This window comes from Gopherus evgoodei, chromosome 13, assembly GCF_007399415.2.
Source record: "Gopherus evgoodei ecotype Sinaloan lineage chromosome 13, rGopEvg1_v1.p, whole genome shotgun sequence".
Lineage (NCBI taxonomy): Eukaryota > Metazoa > Chordata > Testudines > Testudinidae > Gopherus > Gopherus evgoodei.
The window spans coordinates 23,409,169-23,423,640 of record NC_044334.1 but is presented as its reverse complement, the minus strand read 5'-3'; the positions used below and the strand labels follow the sequence as shown (position 1 = coordinate 23,423,640).

The 14,472-nt window shown below is 46.8% G+C and overlaps 1 protein-coding gene across 1 annotated transcript in view; it reads left to right on the top strand.

The window, feature by feature from the left end:
• The window catches only part of LOC115661082 (serine/arginine repetitive matrix protein 4-like), a 114,993-nt gene extending 101,243 nt beyond the window's left edge, over positions 1-13,750 (top strand). The window contains exons 3-5 of the mRNA XM_030583209.1: positions 7,362-7,448; positions 10,256-10,327; positions 13,720-13,750. Coding sequence (XP_030439069.1) covers positions 7,362-7,448; positions 10,256-10,327; positions 13,720-13,750 — 190 coding nt within the window. The remainder of the gene's footprint in view (positions 1-7,361; positions 7,449-10,255; positions 10,328-13,719) is intronic.
• The last annotated feature ends 722 nt before the right edge of the window (positions 13,751-14,472 follow it).

Sequence of the window (14,472 nt, the reverse complement as noted above, 5' to 3'; positions counted from 1 at the left end):
ATCTACCGGAGTAGCTGGTATGCCTTCAGCTTCCCAATACTAGGGCCAGGCCGTGGTGCTGGGGAGTGATTCCAGGAGGATCCCAGCACACAGCCTCTGACTGGGCCTGCTTTGGATGGTGGAGTTTTGTGCCTTCTTGCTCTGAGGTCAGTGTGAGAATTATCTGGGCTTGGGGAGCGAGAGCAAAGCCCAGCGTGTGAAGCAAGTGGGCTTTCAGGTAGAGAGTCCATGATCAGCAGGACCTGCGGTGGGAGGGAGATTCCAGGGGCCTGATGAAGCAAGGGGCTGTGAAAGAGTATGCGGGGAGGGGGGATGTCAAATGGGGAAGCTGAATTTCAAGAAAGCTTTGGCGCAATGTTAGGAAAGGCCAGAGCAGGTTGGAGCCATGCTTCAGCTAGCCCAGCATCCTGTCTCCAGCAGTGGCCAGCACCTGATGTTTCAGAGGAAACATTCAGAGATCATTACAGAATAATGCCCACAGAGGGTGTTGTTTCCTAACCCCTGGCAGTTAGGGATTGGCCATGCCATGACACGTGAGGCTCTGATGGAGGATCTCTGAGGGCGAGTGTCTTCTGAAAATCCTCTCAGGAGGAAAGCCAGCAAGATGAAGCTTTAAACGGGAGGACTGATTATATTCTCTGGCCTCAGTTGTGCAGGAAGTCAGACTAGCTGATGCAGTGGTCGCTTCTAGCCTTCACATCTATGAATCTCCATTAAAGATCAGGAAAGGGGAAGAGATGGGGTGTAACTCCATCACCGTACTGCAGCTTTCCATTTCTAAGGAGCCTGCTGCTCTGTTTACAGAGGCAGCTACCATGTTGTGAGGCAGAGGTGATGCAGCATGTTAGAATGACCCACTGTGCTCTCTCTGGACACCTTACTTTTGTTCTTCTTTGGTTTGTTATTTTTCTTGATCTCCGATAAGTTGCTGACCCTGAAAGTGTATGGTTTTCTCTTGGCATGAGGGAAAATGTAATCGGCAGATAAAAGGAAGAAACTTACGGCAAAAAAATTAGGGAAGAAAACCAATCTGAGCACTATTTTCATAGAATTTGGGCAATACAGCACAGGAGGGAATTGGCTTGTGATGATGACAAGAAGTCCTTCTGTATCTGCATGGAGACAATGTCTGAGTTTGAAGAAAGACAGGGATTCTCCTCAAAATGACATTTCTTTTACGTTAACACAGATAAAGGGCTCATCAAGCCTGTTACCAAGAAGGCAGTGTGCCATGTCTTCTAATGAATCTTCCACTGGATCTTTGAATTACTTGAGAGGCAAAAAAGCAAGAGAAGAAATATTTAAATGCTAATTGGAGGATGCAATGTGATTCCATCCCCCTTTCTGCTCTGCAACAGAGGGACATGATGGTTGTTACCTTGCAAAAAAGCTTGTTCATCCGCCTCTAAAAAGCAGTGTGCTGACCCAGAACCAGGCTGAAAAGAACTAGTGGTTTCAAGTGATTGGGAATGATTCTCCTCCCCATTATACCGGTGTAAATCAGGAATCCATCCACCAAGCCCAGTGTCCAGGGAACAGGTTGGAAAAGGGAAAAGGATGATGGAAAGGAAGAATGTTTCCTGGAATGGGATGGAAAGCTGATAGATCTCAAAAGGGCCTAGGAACAGGAGCTGGGATCTGCCCTCTCACGGGGAATTGTGGTGCATGTCATTTCTCTATTTTGATGCAACAATGGATGAAGGGCACCTGAGGCAGGCTACCAAACCACATCCTCAGAGATCCACCATCAAAGCCTCCCTCCAAATGGTCTCTGTCACAGGACTGGCCCCTTTAAGAGGGAGTGGGGTCCAGTGTACCTGTGACTGAGCCTGCTGCCCAGCTGGGCTCAAGGGAAGGCTCCTAGGCCCTGTAAAAAGGGAGACAGACAGCAGGCTGGGACAGCTGGCTGTCCACTGACCTCTCCACTAATTCTGGATTCCATGCTTTGCTAGCAGGGGGCACTACAAGGCAGACACATCATATGACAGTCTCCTTTCTCTCAGGCCAAAATTGCTGACCCACATCAACAAAACAGCCTCCCCTGGGTCTCGCAGTGTGGGTTCTGTTGTCTGTTTGGGCTGCAGGCTCTTCAGGGCAGGGGTGGTTTGACCCCTGTGTCTTTGTACTGAACAAAAAACAAGTGCCATTCTCTCTAGGGCAGTATGAAACCAAATGCCCCAAGCATGGGTCTGGGATGCAACATGCGCCTGGCCATTTGCAGCTGTCCAATACCCAAGGGAATTTGTCACAAAGGCAGAGGTGCTGAATTTCTCTGCCGTGGATGTGGCAGCCTTCATTGGCTATTCAAACTTGTGTGGTGTTGCTGTGTGCTGTTCAACATTTGCCACCCATTACCACAGAGGTGGCTGCATTTCAGGGGATGGTGAAGCGATCCTGTAATTAGGGACCTGGTGCTTAGCAGATGCCTGGTGCTTAGTGTGGTATCAAGGTGCTGGGAAAATGGCATAAAGCAAGAGTAAATTGGAAGGATTCTATTGTCTACCCTCCATCAGAATGTGGTGTTAGCCTAGGCTCGGCTTGCTAACTTTTTAGTAGTTTAGGCCTAGACTGTACCATATTTACACGTGTTGAGTGGTATTTAATTGTGCAATTAGAACCGCCAAAATAAACACTACTATTATTATTATTATTATTTATTATTATCTCAATGCCTGGAGCCCCATTAAAGATCACAAACACATGGTGAGAGGCAGACCCTGACCTGAAAAACTTATAAACAGAAAAGAAAGGGTGGGGAAGAGAAGGGCATTATCCCCATTTTACAGATGGGGAACTGAGGCCCAGAGAGTTTAAGGCCAGATCTTCAAAGGTAGTAAGGTGGCTTGAGATTTAGACACCTAAGAACATAATAACGGCTGTACTGGGTTAGACCAATGGTCCATCCAGCCCAGTATCCTGTCTTCTGACAGTGGCCAATGCCAGGTGCTTTAGAATGAATGAACAGAACAGGTCGTCATCAAGTGATCAATTCCCTGTCGCCCATTCCCAGCTTCTGACAAAGAGGCTAGGGACACTTCAGAGCACGGTTTTGCATCCCTGCCCATGCTAGCTACTAGCCATTGCTGGACCTATTCTCCATGAACTTATCTAGTTCTTTTTTGAATCCTGTTATACCCTTGGCATTCACAACATCCTCTGGCAAAGAGTTCCACAGGTTGACTATACATTGTGTGAAGATATACTTCCTTTTGTTTGTTTTAAACCTACTGCCTATTAATTCTCATGTTATGAGAAGGAGTAAATAACACTTCTCTATTTACTTTCTCCACACCCCTCATGATTTTATAGACCTCTATCATATCCCCCATTAGCCATCTCTTTTCCAAGCTGAAAAGTCCCAGTTTTATTAATCTCTCTTCATATGAAATCTCCTCCATACCCCTAATCATTTTTGTTGCCCTTTTCTGTACCCCTTCCAATTCCAATATATCTTTTTTGAGATGGGGCAACCAGATCTGCACTCAGTATTCAAGATGTGGGCGCATCATGGATTTATATAGAGGAATATGATATTTTCTGTTTTATTATCAATCCTTTTCCTAATGATTCCCAACATTCTGTTAACTTTTTTTAATGCCGCTGCACATTGAGTGAATGTTTTCAGAGAATGATCCACAATGACTCCTAAGATCTCTTTCTTGAGCAGTAACAGCTAACTTAGACTCCATCGTTTTATATGTATAGTTGGGATTATGTTTTCCAATGTGCATTACTTTGCATTTATCAACATTGAATTTCATCTGCCATTTTGTTGCCCAGTCACCCAGTTTTATGAGATTCCTTTGTAACTCTTTCCAATCTACTTTGGACTTAACTATTTTGAGTAGTTTTGTATCATCTGCAAATTTTGCCGCCGCACTGTTTAGTCATTAGATAATTTACAAATATGTTGAACAGTACTGATTCCAGTACAGACCACAGGGGGACACCACTATTTACCTCTCTCTATTCTGAGAACTGACCATTGTGACCGACCCAGGCCAGTGGGGTACAGGAGTCTGGTAGAGGGCAAATATACTGGTCACTGGCTGAGTAGTTTTCTGTTCCCTGAGTGACCAGAGCAGAGGCTGCACTAGATTAATCAGGAACCTGCTAGAACTAATCAGCCTGTCTGCCTTAATTGGAACACCTGCAGCCAATCAAGGCAGGCTAATCAAGGCACCTGGGTTTAAAAAGTTGCTCACTCCAGTCAAGGGGGGGAGAGCCAGAGGAGAGGAAGTGCGTGTGAGGAGCTGGGAGCAAGAGGCACAAGGAGCTGAGAGTGAGAGGCTGTGCTGCTGGAGCATTAAGGATTACGAGCGTTATCAGACACCAGGAGGAAGGTCCTGTGGTGAGGATAAAGAAGGTGTTTGGAGGAGGTCATAGGGAAGTAGCCCAGGGAGGTGTATCTGTCATGCAGCTGTTACAGGAGGCACTACAGACAGCTGCAATCCACAGGGCCCTGGGCTGGAACCCGGAGTAGAGGGCGGGCCCGGGTTTCCCCTAAAACCTTCCAACTCCTGATCAGACACAGGAGAAGTTGACCCAGACTGTGGGGAAGATCACTGAGGTGAGCAAACTCTGCCAATAAGTGCAGGACCCACCAAGGTAGAGGAGGAACTTTGTCACACCATTTATTCCTATCTTGGTTTCCTATCTTTTAACCAGGTCCCAATCCATGAGAGGACTTTCCCTCTTATCCCATGACAGCTTACTTTGTTTAAGAGCCTTTAGTGAGGGACTTTGTCAAAGACTTTCTGAAAATCTAAGTACACTGGATCCCATTGTCCACATGCTATTTGACTCCCTCAAAGATTTCTAGTAGATTGTTGAGACATGATTTCCCTTTACAAAAACCATGTTGACGCTTCCCCAACAAATCATGTTCATCTATGTGTCTGATCATTCTGTTCTTTACTATAGTTTCAACCAATTTGCCTGGTACTGAAGTTGAGCTTACAGGCCTGTAAGTGCTGGGCTCACCTCTGGAGCCTTTTAAAAAAATTGGCATCACATTAGCTATCCTCCAGTCATCTGGTACAGAAGCTGATTTAAATGATAGGTTACATACCACAATTAATAGTTCTGCAATTTCACATTTGAGTTCCTTTAGAACTCTTGGGTGAATACCATCTGGTCCTGGAGACTGATTACTGTTTCATTTACCAATTTGTTCCAAAACCTCCTCTAATGACACCTCAATCTGGGACAGTTCCTCAGATCTGTCACCTAAAAAGAATGGCTCAGGTTTGGGAATCTCCCTCACATCCTCAGCCGGGAAGACCGATGCAAAGAACTCATTTAGTTTCTCTACCATGGCCCTATCTTCCTTGAGTGCTCCTTTAGCATCTTGACCATCCAGTGGCCCCACCAGTTGTTTAACAGGCTTCCTGCTTCTGATGTACTTAAAACATTTTTGTTGTTACTTTTGGAGTCTTCAGCTAGCTGTTCTTCACATTCTTTTTTTGCCTTCCATAAATCCCTACACCTACATACCTTTGAGACTCTGGACCTGATTGATTTGCCCACAGTCACCTAGGCTCAGCCAGGAATTGAACACACATCTTCTGAGGCACGGGACTGTGCTTTCCTTCCTGTTATGGAATAGAGTGCGCCTCAGTCGTGAGTAAGGGTAGCAGATGCTGGCCCCCTTTCAGCAGTGATAGTCTGGCTCCAGGTAGCTATGTAACTAGAAGATTGCTGCTCTCCTGATGCTGGCCAGAGTAATATATCTGTGATGGGACCCATTTCTCCATGTTAAAATAAACTAGTGAGCAGATAACTTGGGGGGCCGGAGAGGGAGGGGCATTCTGCTTGCTACACATTTACCACCTGAGCCCTGGCAATGAAGGAGAGTTTCTTTACACGTTCCAAAAATACTTTTACTGTTCAGTTATTCATGGCTCATGAGCAAAACATTAGCATCACAGTTAGTTTTGTAGGGCTATAAAAAAGTGTATTAAAAACACTAAACAATTGGCTTTTTATGGTAGCGTCAATTTGGTAGTAATTCAAGCCCTAGATAAGACCGATTCTACCCTGGGCCCTGTAAAGTGCAGTGAAAGCCCTGAATGTAAATCAGTGACAGCTGCAGAACAGCTCCTCCCCCTCCCTCTGCAGCCTTGTCGTTCTAAATATCTTCATGCCCTGATGATGTCCATGTACCAAGACTTTGTTGTTAATACTTGTCCTTAGCTCCTATTCTGGTTCTGCATCTGAGGATCTCAAAGCACTTTCCAAATAGTAACTAAGTCTCATAACATCCCTTTGACACAGGTGTTCTCTCATTTTACAAATGGGGAAACTGAGGCACAGAAGCATGCAAGCAAATGTATCCACTAATTTTGGAGGCCTCAATTTTAGGGTTCCCAAACTGCAACACTCTCCCTCCTGTCTTTCAGTAGCTGTAAACACCTGCAAATCCACTTGACCTCTAGGGATGCTCAGCACTTCTGAAAATCAGCGTCTGCTGTGTGGAATTTCCAGAAGTGCTCAGGGTTGGCTTAGCTGTGTGCCAATCATCACTAAGCACATTTGAAAATCCCACTCCATGTGACTGGACCAAGGTGTCACTGGAGGTCAGTGACAGAGCCAGGAATACAACCCAGGAAACCTGACTCATTATCACTTGCTTTACTCACTAGACAGCACTTCCTCCCTTCCTAAGAATGTTTGGTTTGCTTAACGGATAACTGCAAATTAACTGTCATAGTTTAAACTAAGTGCCCCAAATTCATTTAACTACAGTATTTGCATTTAATTTAAACATAATGAGATTATGTGCTGTATGTTCCAAAATGTAAAAAAAAAATTACCCAGGAACATATTTTTCTGAGGTTTAACAACTGTATAAGAGAGATATATCTCATTAGACTACCATAACACCTCAATAAATAAGTTTTTGTAGTCAGATGCTGTTTAACATACATTAACTCTTATTAAATTTAGAGAAATGTATCTAGTTGCCTTAATTATTGTATGCGAATTAAATGCCAATTAATTATTTAAAACGTATTTACCGAGGGTAACAAAACTTATAAATCCGTTACGGAGCTGTTAACCTCGATAAATATTTTTAAAATAATCAACTGGCATGTGAGTAACATACAGCAACTATCTCATTATATATATATATTAAATCCCGAGAGGAGACAGTTAATTTAAAGCATGACCAAATTGCTCATGACATGGTAATTAAGCATTTACCCTACATTATAGATCTGCCATGAAACCCAATCTTTCATGGTACAGCAGAAAGATTCAGAAAACGTCCTTCAATCAGGACTATCTGGGAATTGAGGAAGTGGATGGAAACAAGATTGATTGACATGGGTCAACTGATTGTCCTTTTTTCTCTCAAGCCCCTCACACGATGAGGAGTACACGCCACCACCCCCATCCCGGGGGAAGAAAAAGAAAAAGAAATCCACACGTAAGAAGAGGAGGAGGTGAGTTCAGAGAGGGGGAAGCCCCACAGACCAGTGGCTGCTCAGATCCCAGACAAAGGGAAAATATCTCCCAGGCTAGGTGACAGCTGGGAGAGCATGTGATCCTATGGGAAAGACGATGTTAGCTCCTAGGAAGGAAGGGAATTGTTTAGCCTGGTTCCAGGAGGTATAACTAGAAGCAGTGGGGTGAAATCAAGAGAAAAAAGCTGAATATCAAGTTAAATATCCCGACAGTGAATTCTGTTAAGCCATGGAATAGCCTCCCTAAGAGAAAACAGGGGAAGACCCTTCTCACGGGACTTTTAAAACTAGACTAGGCCGGACACTAGGAAATGGATCAGAGGGCACAATTCTGCACTAAGCACCCCAGACCCACAAACGTATGTGGACTCCTAACTTACAAAGATTTCAAATTAAGTGCAAATTAAGAGCGTGCCCCTGTGTTTTTTGCCTGTCTAATTTCATATTACTTTCAGCTGGACTTCATGGTGCATGTTCTATTCTGTTAAGGTCGTTCTACCAGGCCCATCACCAGGGTGTCTGAATACCTTGATTTTATCATAGCAGGACTCAGACCCATAACCTTAAGCCAGCAACTACAGGGCAGGGCTGTGCTGCCAGGACCTAAAGCTCAGGCATAAGCTGTGTGTGAAAAATCAGTGCCAGGAGGTGGCAGCCGTGCAAAGCTGTGGCAGCTCCGGCAGCCTTGAAATGGGGAAATTCCACCCAGCACACTCAGCTGCTGAAATAAATGTGATGTCTTCATTGCAATCAAACCAGGCAGAAATCCAGAGCCTGGGTTTGCATTTCAACATATTGCTAGAGGGGAAGAGTCCCCTGATTAAAAAAAGGCCAGGGAGAGCTGTGAAAAAATAAATCTGCTTTTCAGAACTGTCATTCTCTGACTGTCTATAAACATAGCAAACCACAGCAGTGTGGGCTAGATGAAATGACTATAAAGTGGGGGCGCAACTGGTTGAAAGAACTTACTCAAGGAGTAGTTACCAGTGGTTCGCACTCAAACTGGGAGGACATATCTAGTGGGGTTCCACACGTCAGTCCTGAGTCTGGTACTAGTCAAGATTTCCATTAATGACTTGGATAATGGAGTAGAGAGTATGCTTCTAAAATCTGCAGCTGATGCCAAGCTAGGAGGGGTTGCAAACACTTTGGAGGACAGGATTGGAATTCTTGATCTTGACGAATTGAAGAATTGGTCTGAAATCAACAAGATGACATTCCCAGGTAGCGTGTGAGATGACATTCAATAAAGAGTGCACAGTTACAAAATGGGGAATAACTGGCTAGGCTGTAGTACTTCTAAAAAGGATCTGGAGATTATAATGGTTCACAGATTGAATATGAGTCAGCAACATGGTGCACTCACGAAAAAGGCTAATATCATTCTGGGGCGTTTTAACCGGCGTGTCATATGTTAAGATATGGGACGTAACTGTCTTACTCTACTCAGCATTGGTGAGGGCTCAGCTGGAGCACCGTGTCCAATTTTGGTTGCCACACTTTAGGAAAGATGGGGACAAATTGAAGAGTGTCCAGAGGAGAGCAACAAAAATGAGAAAAGGTTTAGAAAACCTGACCGATGAGGAAAAGTTTAAAAAATTGAGCATGTTTAGTCTTGAGAAGATGATTGAGGTGGGATCCAATAAGTCTTCAAATATATTAAGGGCTGTTATAAAAAGGACAGTGATGAAGGTAGGACAAGAAGTAATTGGTTTAATCTGCAGCAGGGCAGATTTACATTAGAAATCAGGTAAAACTTTCTAACTACAGGGGGAGCTAAGCTCTGAAATAGGCTTCCAAGGGAGATTGTGGAATCCCCATCATTGGAGGTTTTAAAGACCAGGTTGGACAAACACCTGTCAGGGATGGTCTAATCCAGCCTCAGTGCAGGGGGCCTGGTCTAGAGAGCCTCTCAAGGTCCCTTCCAATCCTACATTTCTATGATTCTGTAAATATTCGGACCCGGGAAAAGTCAGTGCTTGGATCCCAGCCTGGTTCAGTCAGATGCTATACAAGCTTCCCCCAGCTCTACTAATACACTTTCACCTTCCCCTCCCCTCCCCCAGCATCCCTGCCCTCCAAATTAGGGGCCCAACTCCCCACCACCACATTTCAGGGCTCAGCAGTCAGCGTGTGACCCCCTTCTCTGCAAACTGCCATGCCGGCTGCGGCAGCGCTAGGGATCAGACTTGCAATGAGGGGAAAGAGACCTAGAACTGGCGAGTCTATTTCAGGAGGGAGCTAGGGTGATGCAGGGGGAAGGGGGATCATGTCTGTACTGGAGCCAGGGCTGTGACAGAGGGGGATTCCCTGAGTCCTTGGGAGAGGGGGGCAATACAGTGACTGTGGGGATTGCACTGAGTTCTTTAGGCTGTTCTCAGCAGTCAGCACAAAGCTGCTTATACCCCCACCACACAGTGCTGGAGCTTGAGCAGAAATGTCACCCTTTCTGTCGGGCCATGGTGGGATGTGGGCACCCAGGACCCAAAGGGACCCTGCTGCAGCACGTTGGGCAATGTTCTCTGATTCAACCCAGACCTGCAGTCCTCTGGGCCTCCCCTGCACGCTGCCTGGCAGCTATGGCAAATTTCCTGATGGGAACAACACCTGCCAGGAGGGAATGAGTTTTCGCTTGTCCTCTAAGCAAGGACTGGAATGCAGGTCTCCTGGGTGAAAGGCGAGTGTGGTAAACCCCTGTGTCCCCAGGCGCTCACCCCAAGCAGACAGACTCCTCCAGCTCGGAGCACCACATGCCCAGTAAGTAACATGTTGTCGCTGTTCCCCAGGTCTCCATCGTATAGCCCCTCACCTGTGAAGAAGAAGAAGAAGAAAAGCTCAAAGAAACGAAAAAGAAACAGGTATTCCCCCTAAAACGCTCAGCCCCAAGCCCAGCATCTGCTCCTCCCCAGGCTCTGAACGCAAGGCGGTTGAGTGCAGCTGGGTGATTTGAGTTAGAAGGAGGCTTAGAGGTAAAGGATGTCCATGCTGCTTGGCCCTGCTGTCTGGGCAATGCTGGCCCTGTGGGGATGGCCAGGGCGACATCTTTGCGCTTCTTAACTCCCACATAACCCTGGGCTAAAGTGAGACAGAAGTGGTGCATGGGAGTCTCTGGGAGGGATCCTGGCTGACCCAGAGAGCTCCCACTGCAATGGGATCTCTGACACCCTTATCACCCCTTCCCACTCTCAGGAAGTTAGTAGCTGCATTGGCCTACCAGGGAGCAACACCTGTGCTCTTCCAAAGGGTTGTGCGGAGCCTCTGCACAGGAGTGCAAGGGGCAGGGAGGCTGCCAGCTCTCCCTCCCTCTTCCCTTGCAGACCTCGCAGGGCCGGGCATAATTCAACTTTGTTCTCCAGAGGCTTTGGCATTAAAGCATGGGCTGTCCGCATTGCTCACCAAACGAGTGTCTGTCTGTCCGCAGACTCCTGCAGACAGCGCTGGGCCAGGTTTCTTTCCTAGCCATTGGCTCTTTTGGTTTTTTCCCTCTTTTTTCAATGGAAGCTTAAATTCTGCAGAATTCTGGGACCAAGCAGCTGTAGGGTAGCCTGCACATGCCAGCTCAGCTTGACTGCTCCCGTATGGCCTCAACGCCAGACCATTGAAACCTGCCCAAATGGCACCCTACACAACTCAAGGAGGTGCAAATGCTCATGAGGCAGCCTTCTGATGTCCCGGGGGTGGGGGCTCTAGAAATAGGATGGAAGGCTAGGACTAAACTCAAAGGCAAGGTTTACAGGAATCCGTCTGAGCCCAAACCATTGAGTTTCCCGTGGCCCCCATCCTCTGTCACCCCATTTCCATCCTGCTTTGTTACTAGTTCAATGAGCCTCAAAAGAACCCAAATATTGGAACCAGTGACGGGCTCAAACACAAACCCGATATGCCATATTCAGCCCGCTCCACCCCACCCCCGGCCCAGCCCGAACATTTAGAACAGCTCGGGTGTTCCCAGCAGGCATCTCTCTCTCCAACAGGCCAAAAGTAGATCTGAATGCCTTCAAAGCAGGAGGCCTGCCGTGAGCTGGCCCCAGCTCCAAGCTGGCTAGCTCAGGCCCATCTCTAATGGAAAGAGCACGATTACATTTTTAAATATCAAACATTCCAGTTTCTTCTTCCAACCACTGACCCAATATTTGCTGAGAACAATGGGTGCCATCTTCCTCGGAAAGTTCATGTATTTATAATTGATTGAACCAACAAGCCAGGACTGTCTTACAAAAGAGACAAAACAAAAAGACTGAAAATTGAGCCCAATATTCAGGGAGAGAGAGAGAGGGACAGAGACTCCTCCAATGCATTTCACTACAAAGGAGCATGCCATATTCCTCCCAAGATTGTACCCTGCCCCAGCAATGATGGGCCCGATGGATCCTCTGCTGCTTTGCACGTTGTGTAGCCATGTATGTGGTCCAGAGCAGGGGCAATCGATCCTCCACTCAGAACAGCAGCCTTTAACACCCACTTTACACAGGTGTAAATGATGACCCCGGTGCAAACCAGGCCCACTAACGTTAATGGAGAGGCTCCAGATTTACAGCAGTGTCCCTGAGATCAGACTCAGGCCCACATATCTGTAGTATTAAATGGGTTGTGGGGCATTGTTAGGGGGCTTTCCCTTCACCCCCTTCCCTGGTTCTTGTCACACAGGCAGAAAGCAGAAGGCCAGAAGTCCGAAGTGCAAGCAATGTTGATTGGGGTTAGTTTCAAGCAAGCATATCCATAGTGCTGACGCCGCTGAGCCTTGCTTCCCAGTGTCCCATTCCTCAGCTCCTTAAGCAGGCATCATTACACCTGCCCTTGGTCCCACCTCTTACAATTTATGGTCATGTTCCATTTTGGGGGGCTGTGAGTCTGGGGGCTTCGTCCCACCTCTTTTGTATCCCATGGGAGGGGGAAGGAGTGAGATTGTGCTATGGTGAGGGACAGGCATTGCTTTGGCCTTTTAGTGCTTCGTTAACCTTCCCATTCGTCCCCCATCGCCCCTTCCGACTGGTTGCTTGACCTTGCCTTGAGATAGGAGTTGAGGCCATCTTCAATGCATTATATTCCCACCATGCCCAGTAACACGTTAGCTGTTCTTATCTGTTCCCATTATACTAACAACCCATCTGGCTGGGCAGAAGCAACACACAGTGTCTTTTTCCTTTGTTCACGCATGTTAGTAAGAATATAAGAAAATCAAAACTCAAACAGGTAAACAAGACCCAAACTTCTATCTCCGGTTATAGACAGGCCTGACTCCTACATTATGTTACTAACCCTCCTAACAGGCATGTGTATAGAATCAACTCCCCTAGAACACAAGGCTTGACCATTGCATCAGTTCGAATCCTGCCCTCCACCACCACCATCATCAGGGAGTAAGGCCTGTAGAGCAAGAGAACCAACATGGTCAGGTTTCAGAGAGGCTGTGCTAGGTCCCCCACCCCACATTTAACCCAGGGGCAAGGATTTGGCCCAAAATAAAGAAAACTGATAGGCAAGGAGCCTTCCTGACTGCTCGATACAGACGGATTACAGCTGCCCATTGAGCTGGCTCATCTCTCCCCGCCAAGGCTGCAGGGCTGAATTAGCACCAGCAGGGAAAATTCAACCAATCAGAGGAATAAATAGACGCAGCTCAACAGAGCTCTTCCACCCACGGACAGATTGTCAAGTGCTCAGCACCCACAAACGGGAGCCAGAATTTCAAAACACTCAGCAGGCAGCAGCTCCCACTGGGACACTTACCAGCATTTCCAAGAGCTCAGTTCCTGGCAGGCTAAGCTATCTTGGGAAGGTTGGCACGTAGGGGAGTGTGATTCCTAGCCCCACACTAGCTCTGACGGAGCTAGCGCACTAAAAATAAAGCCTAACTGCAGCAACGCAAGAAGCGGGACAAGAGGGACTAGCCACCCGAGTACGTGCCTCACATCTCAGATTGGTACATACACGGGGCAACAACTAGCTCCTCCCACCACTCACGCCTCCACAGATAGACTATTTTTAGCATGCTAGAGTGGTTGTGTCTCCCCAAGATGGGACATATGTCACCAGCTCGCAATGTAGACATATCCTTAGGTGGCTAAATGGCAGCTGAGGTCTATTGAAAGGTCCTTGTGGGGTGGACTCTTCTCTGAGCCATTTTAACACCTTTCCACTGTCTGTATGAGGGAGCTAGTTCAAATGTGTCTGTCTCTGAACAAATGTGGCAGTGTGTGTTGATTCCACAGTGACATCTACATTCAGTTTATATATTTGCTTCTTGCAGGTTATCTTCAAAGAAGAGAAGACACAGGTAAGGGCTCTGAAAGCTTTGCCACCCACTTACGCAGTATGGGGTAATTCTGCCCACATGGAGTGATGGGAAACACCATCGGACTCTAGGGACGTCCAGATTTGCTAGTGCTGGTGCAGGAAGGTGTAAGTTTTACCTAGCAGAGCTTATGAAACACCCTAGGCTCCCCCTCCACCCGCAGAGCATCTGAGGTTAAAGCTTCATTGGGCCACCTCAGCCTCTTCCATTGGGGTGGAATTCAACTGTATGTGCTGCTTGACCTGAGTGGTGCTTTGGTCTCATGCTGGTCTCTCTATACACGGGTGAATGCTACCCCTGGTGAACTTCTGCCAGCACATACAAGCATAGGCCATGCACTAAATCCAGCTCCTGGAGTGCATATTTATAGCTAGGTTAAGGTTAACCCTTCCTTGAACTGGTAAATATTAAAAGGTAGAGTGCACAGACTTAGACGGACAGTATAGGAGTCATACATTCACTGAGTGTTATTTTTGCCTTCCTATGTGCAAGGGCATTTGGAAGATTTTCTGCAGTGGTGGCCTGCTGTGCTGTTACACCAAAGGGCCTGACAGTTTTCCCTTTATGGATCCCGGCTTTGAGGCATTCCAATAGTTCCTGGGTTTTAATTTGTCCCTTGGGTGCCACAGCACTGTCAAAACCAGACATCATTTGCAACCTTGTTAGCTGTAAGGGTCCAGTGTCAGTGAGTGGAAGCCACCCTCCCTC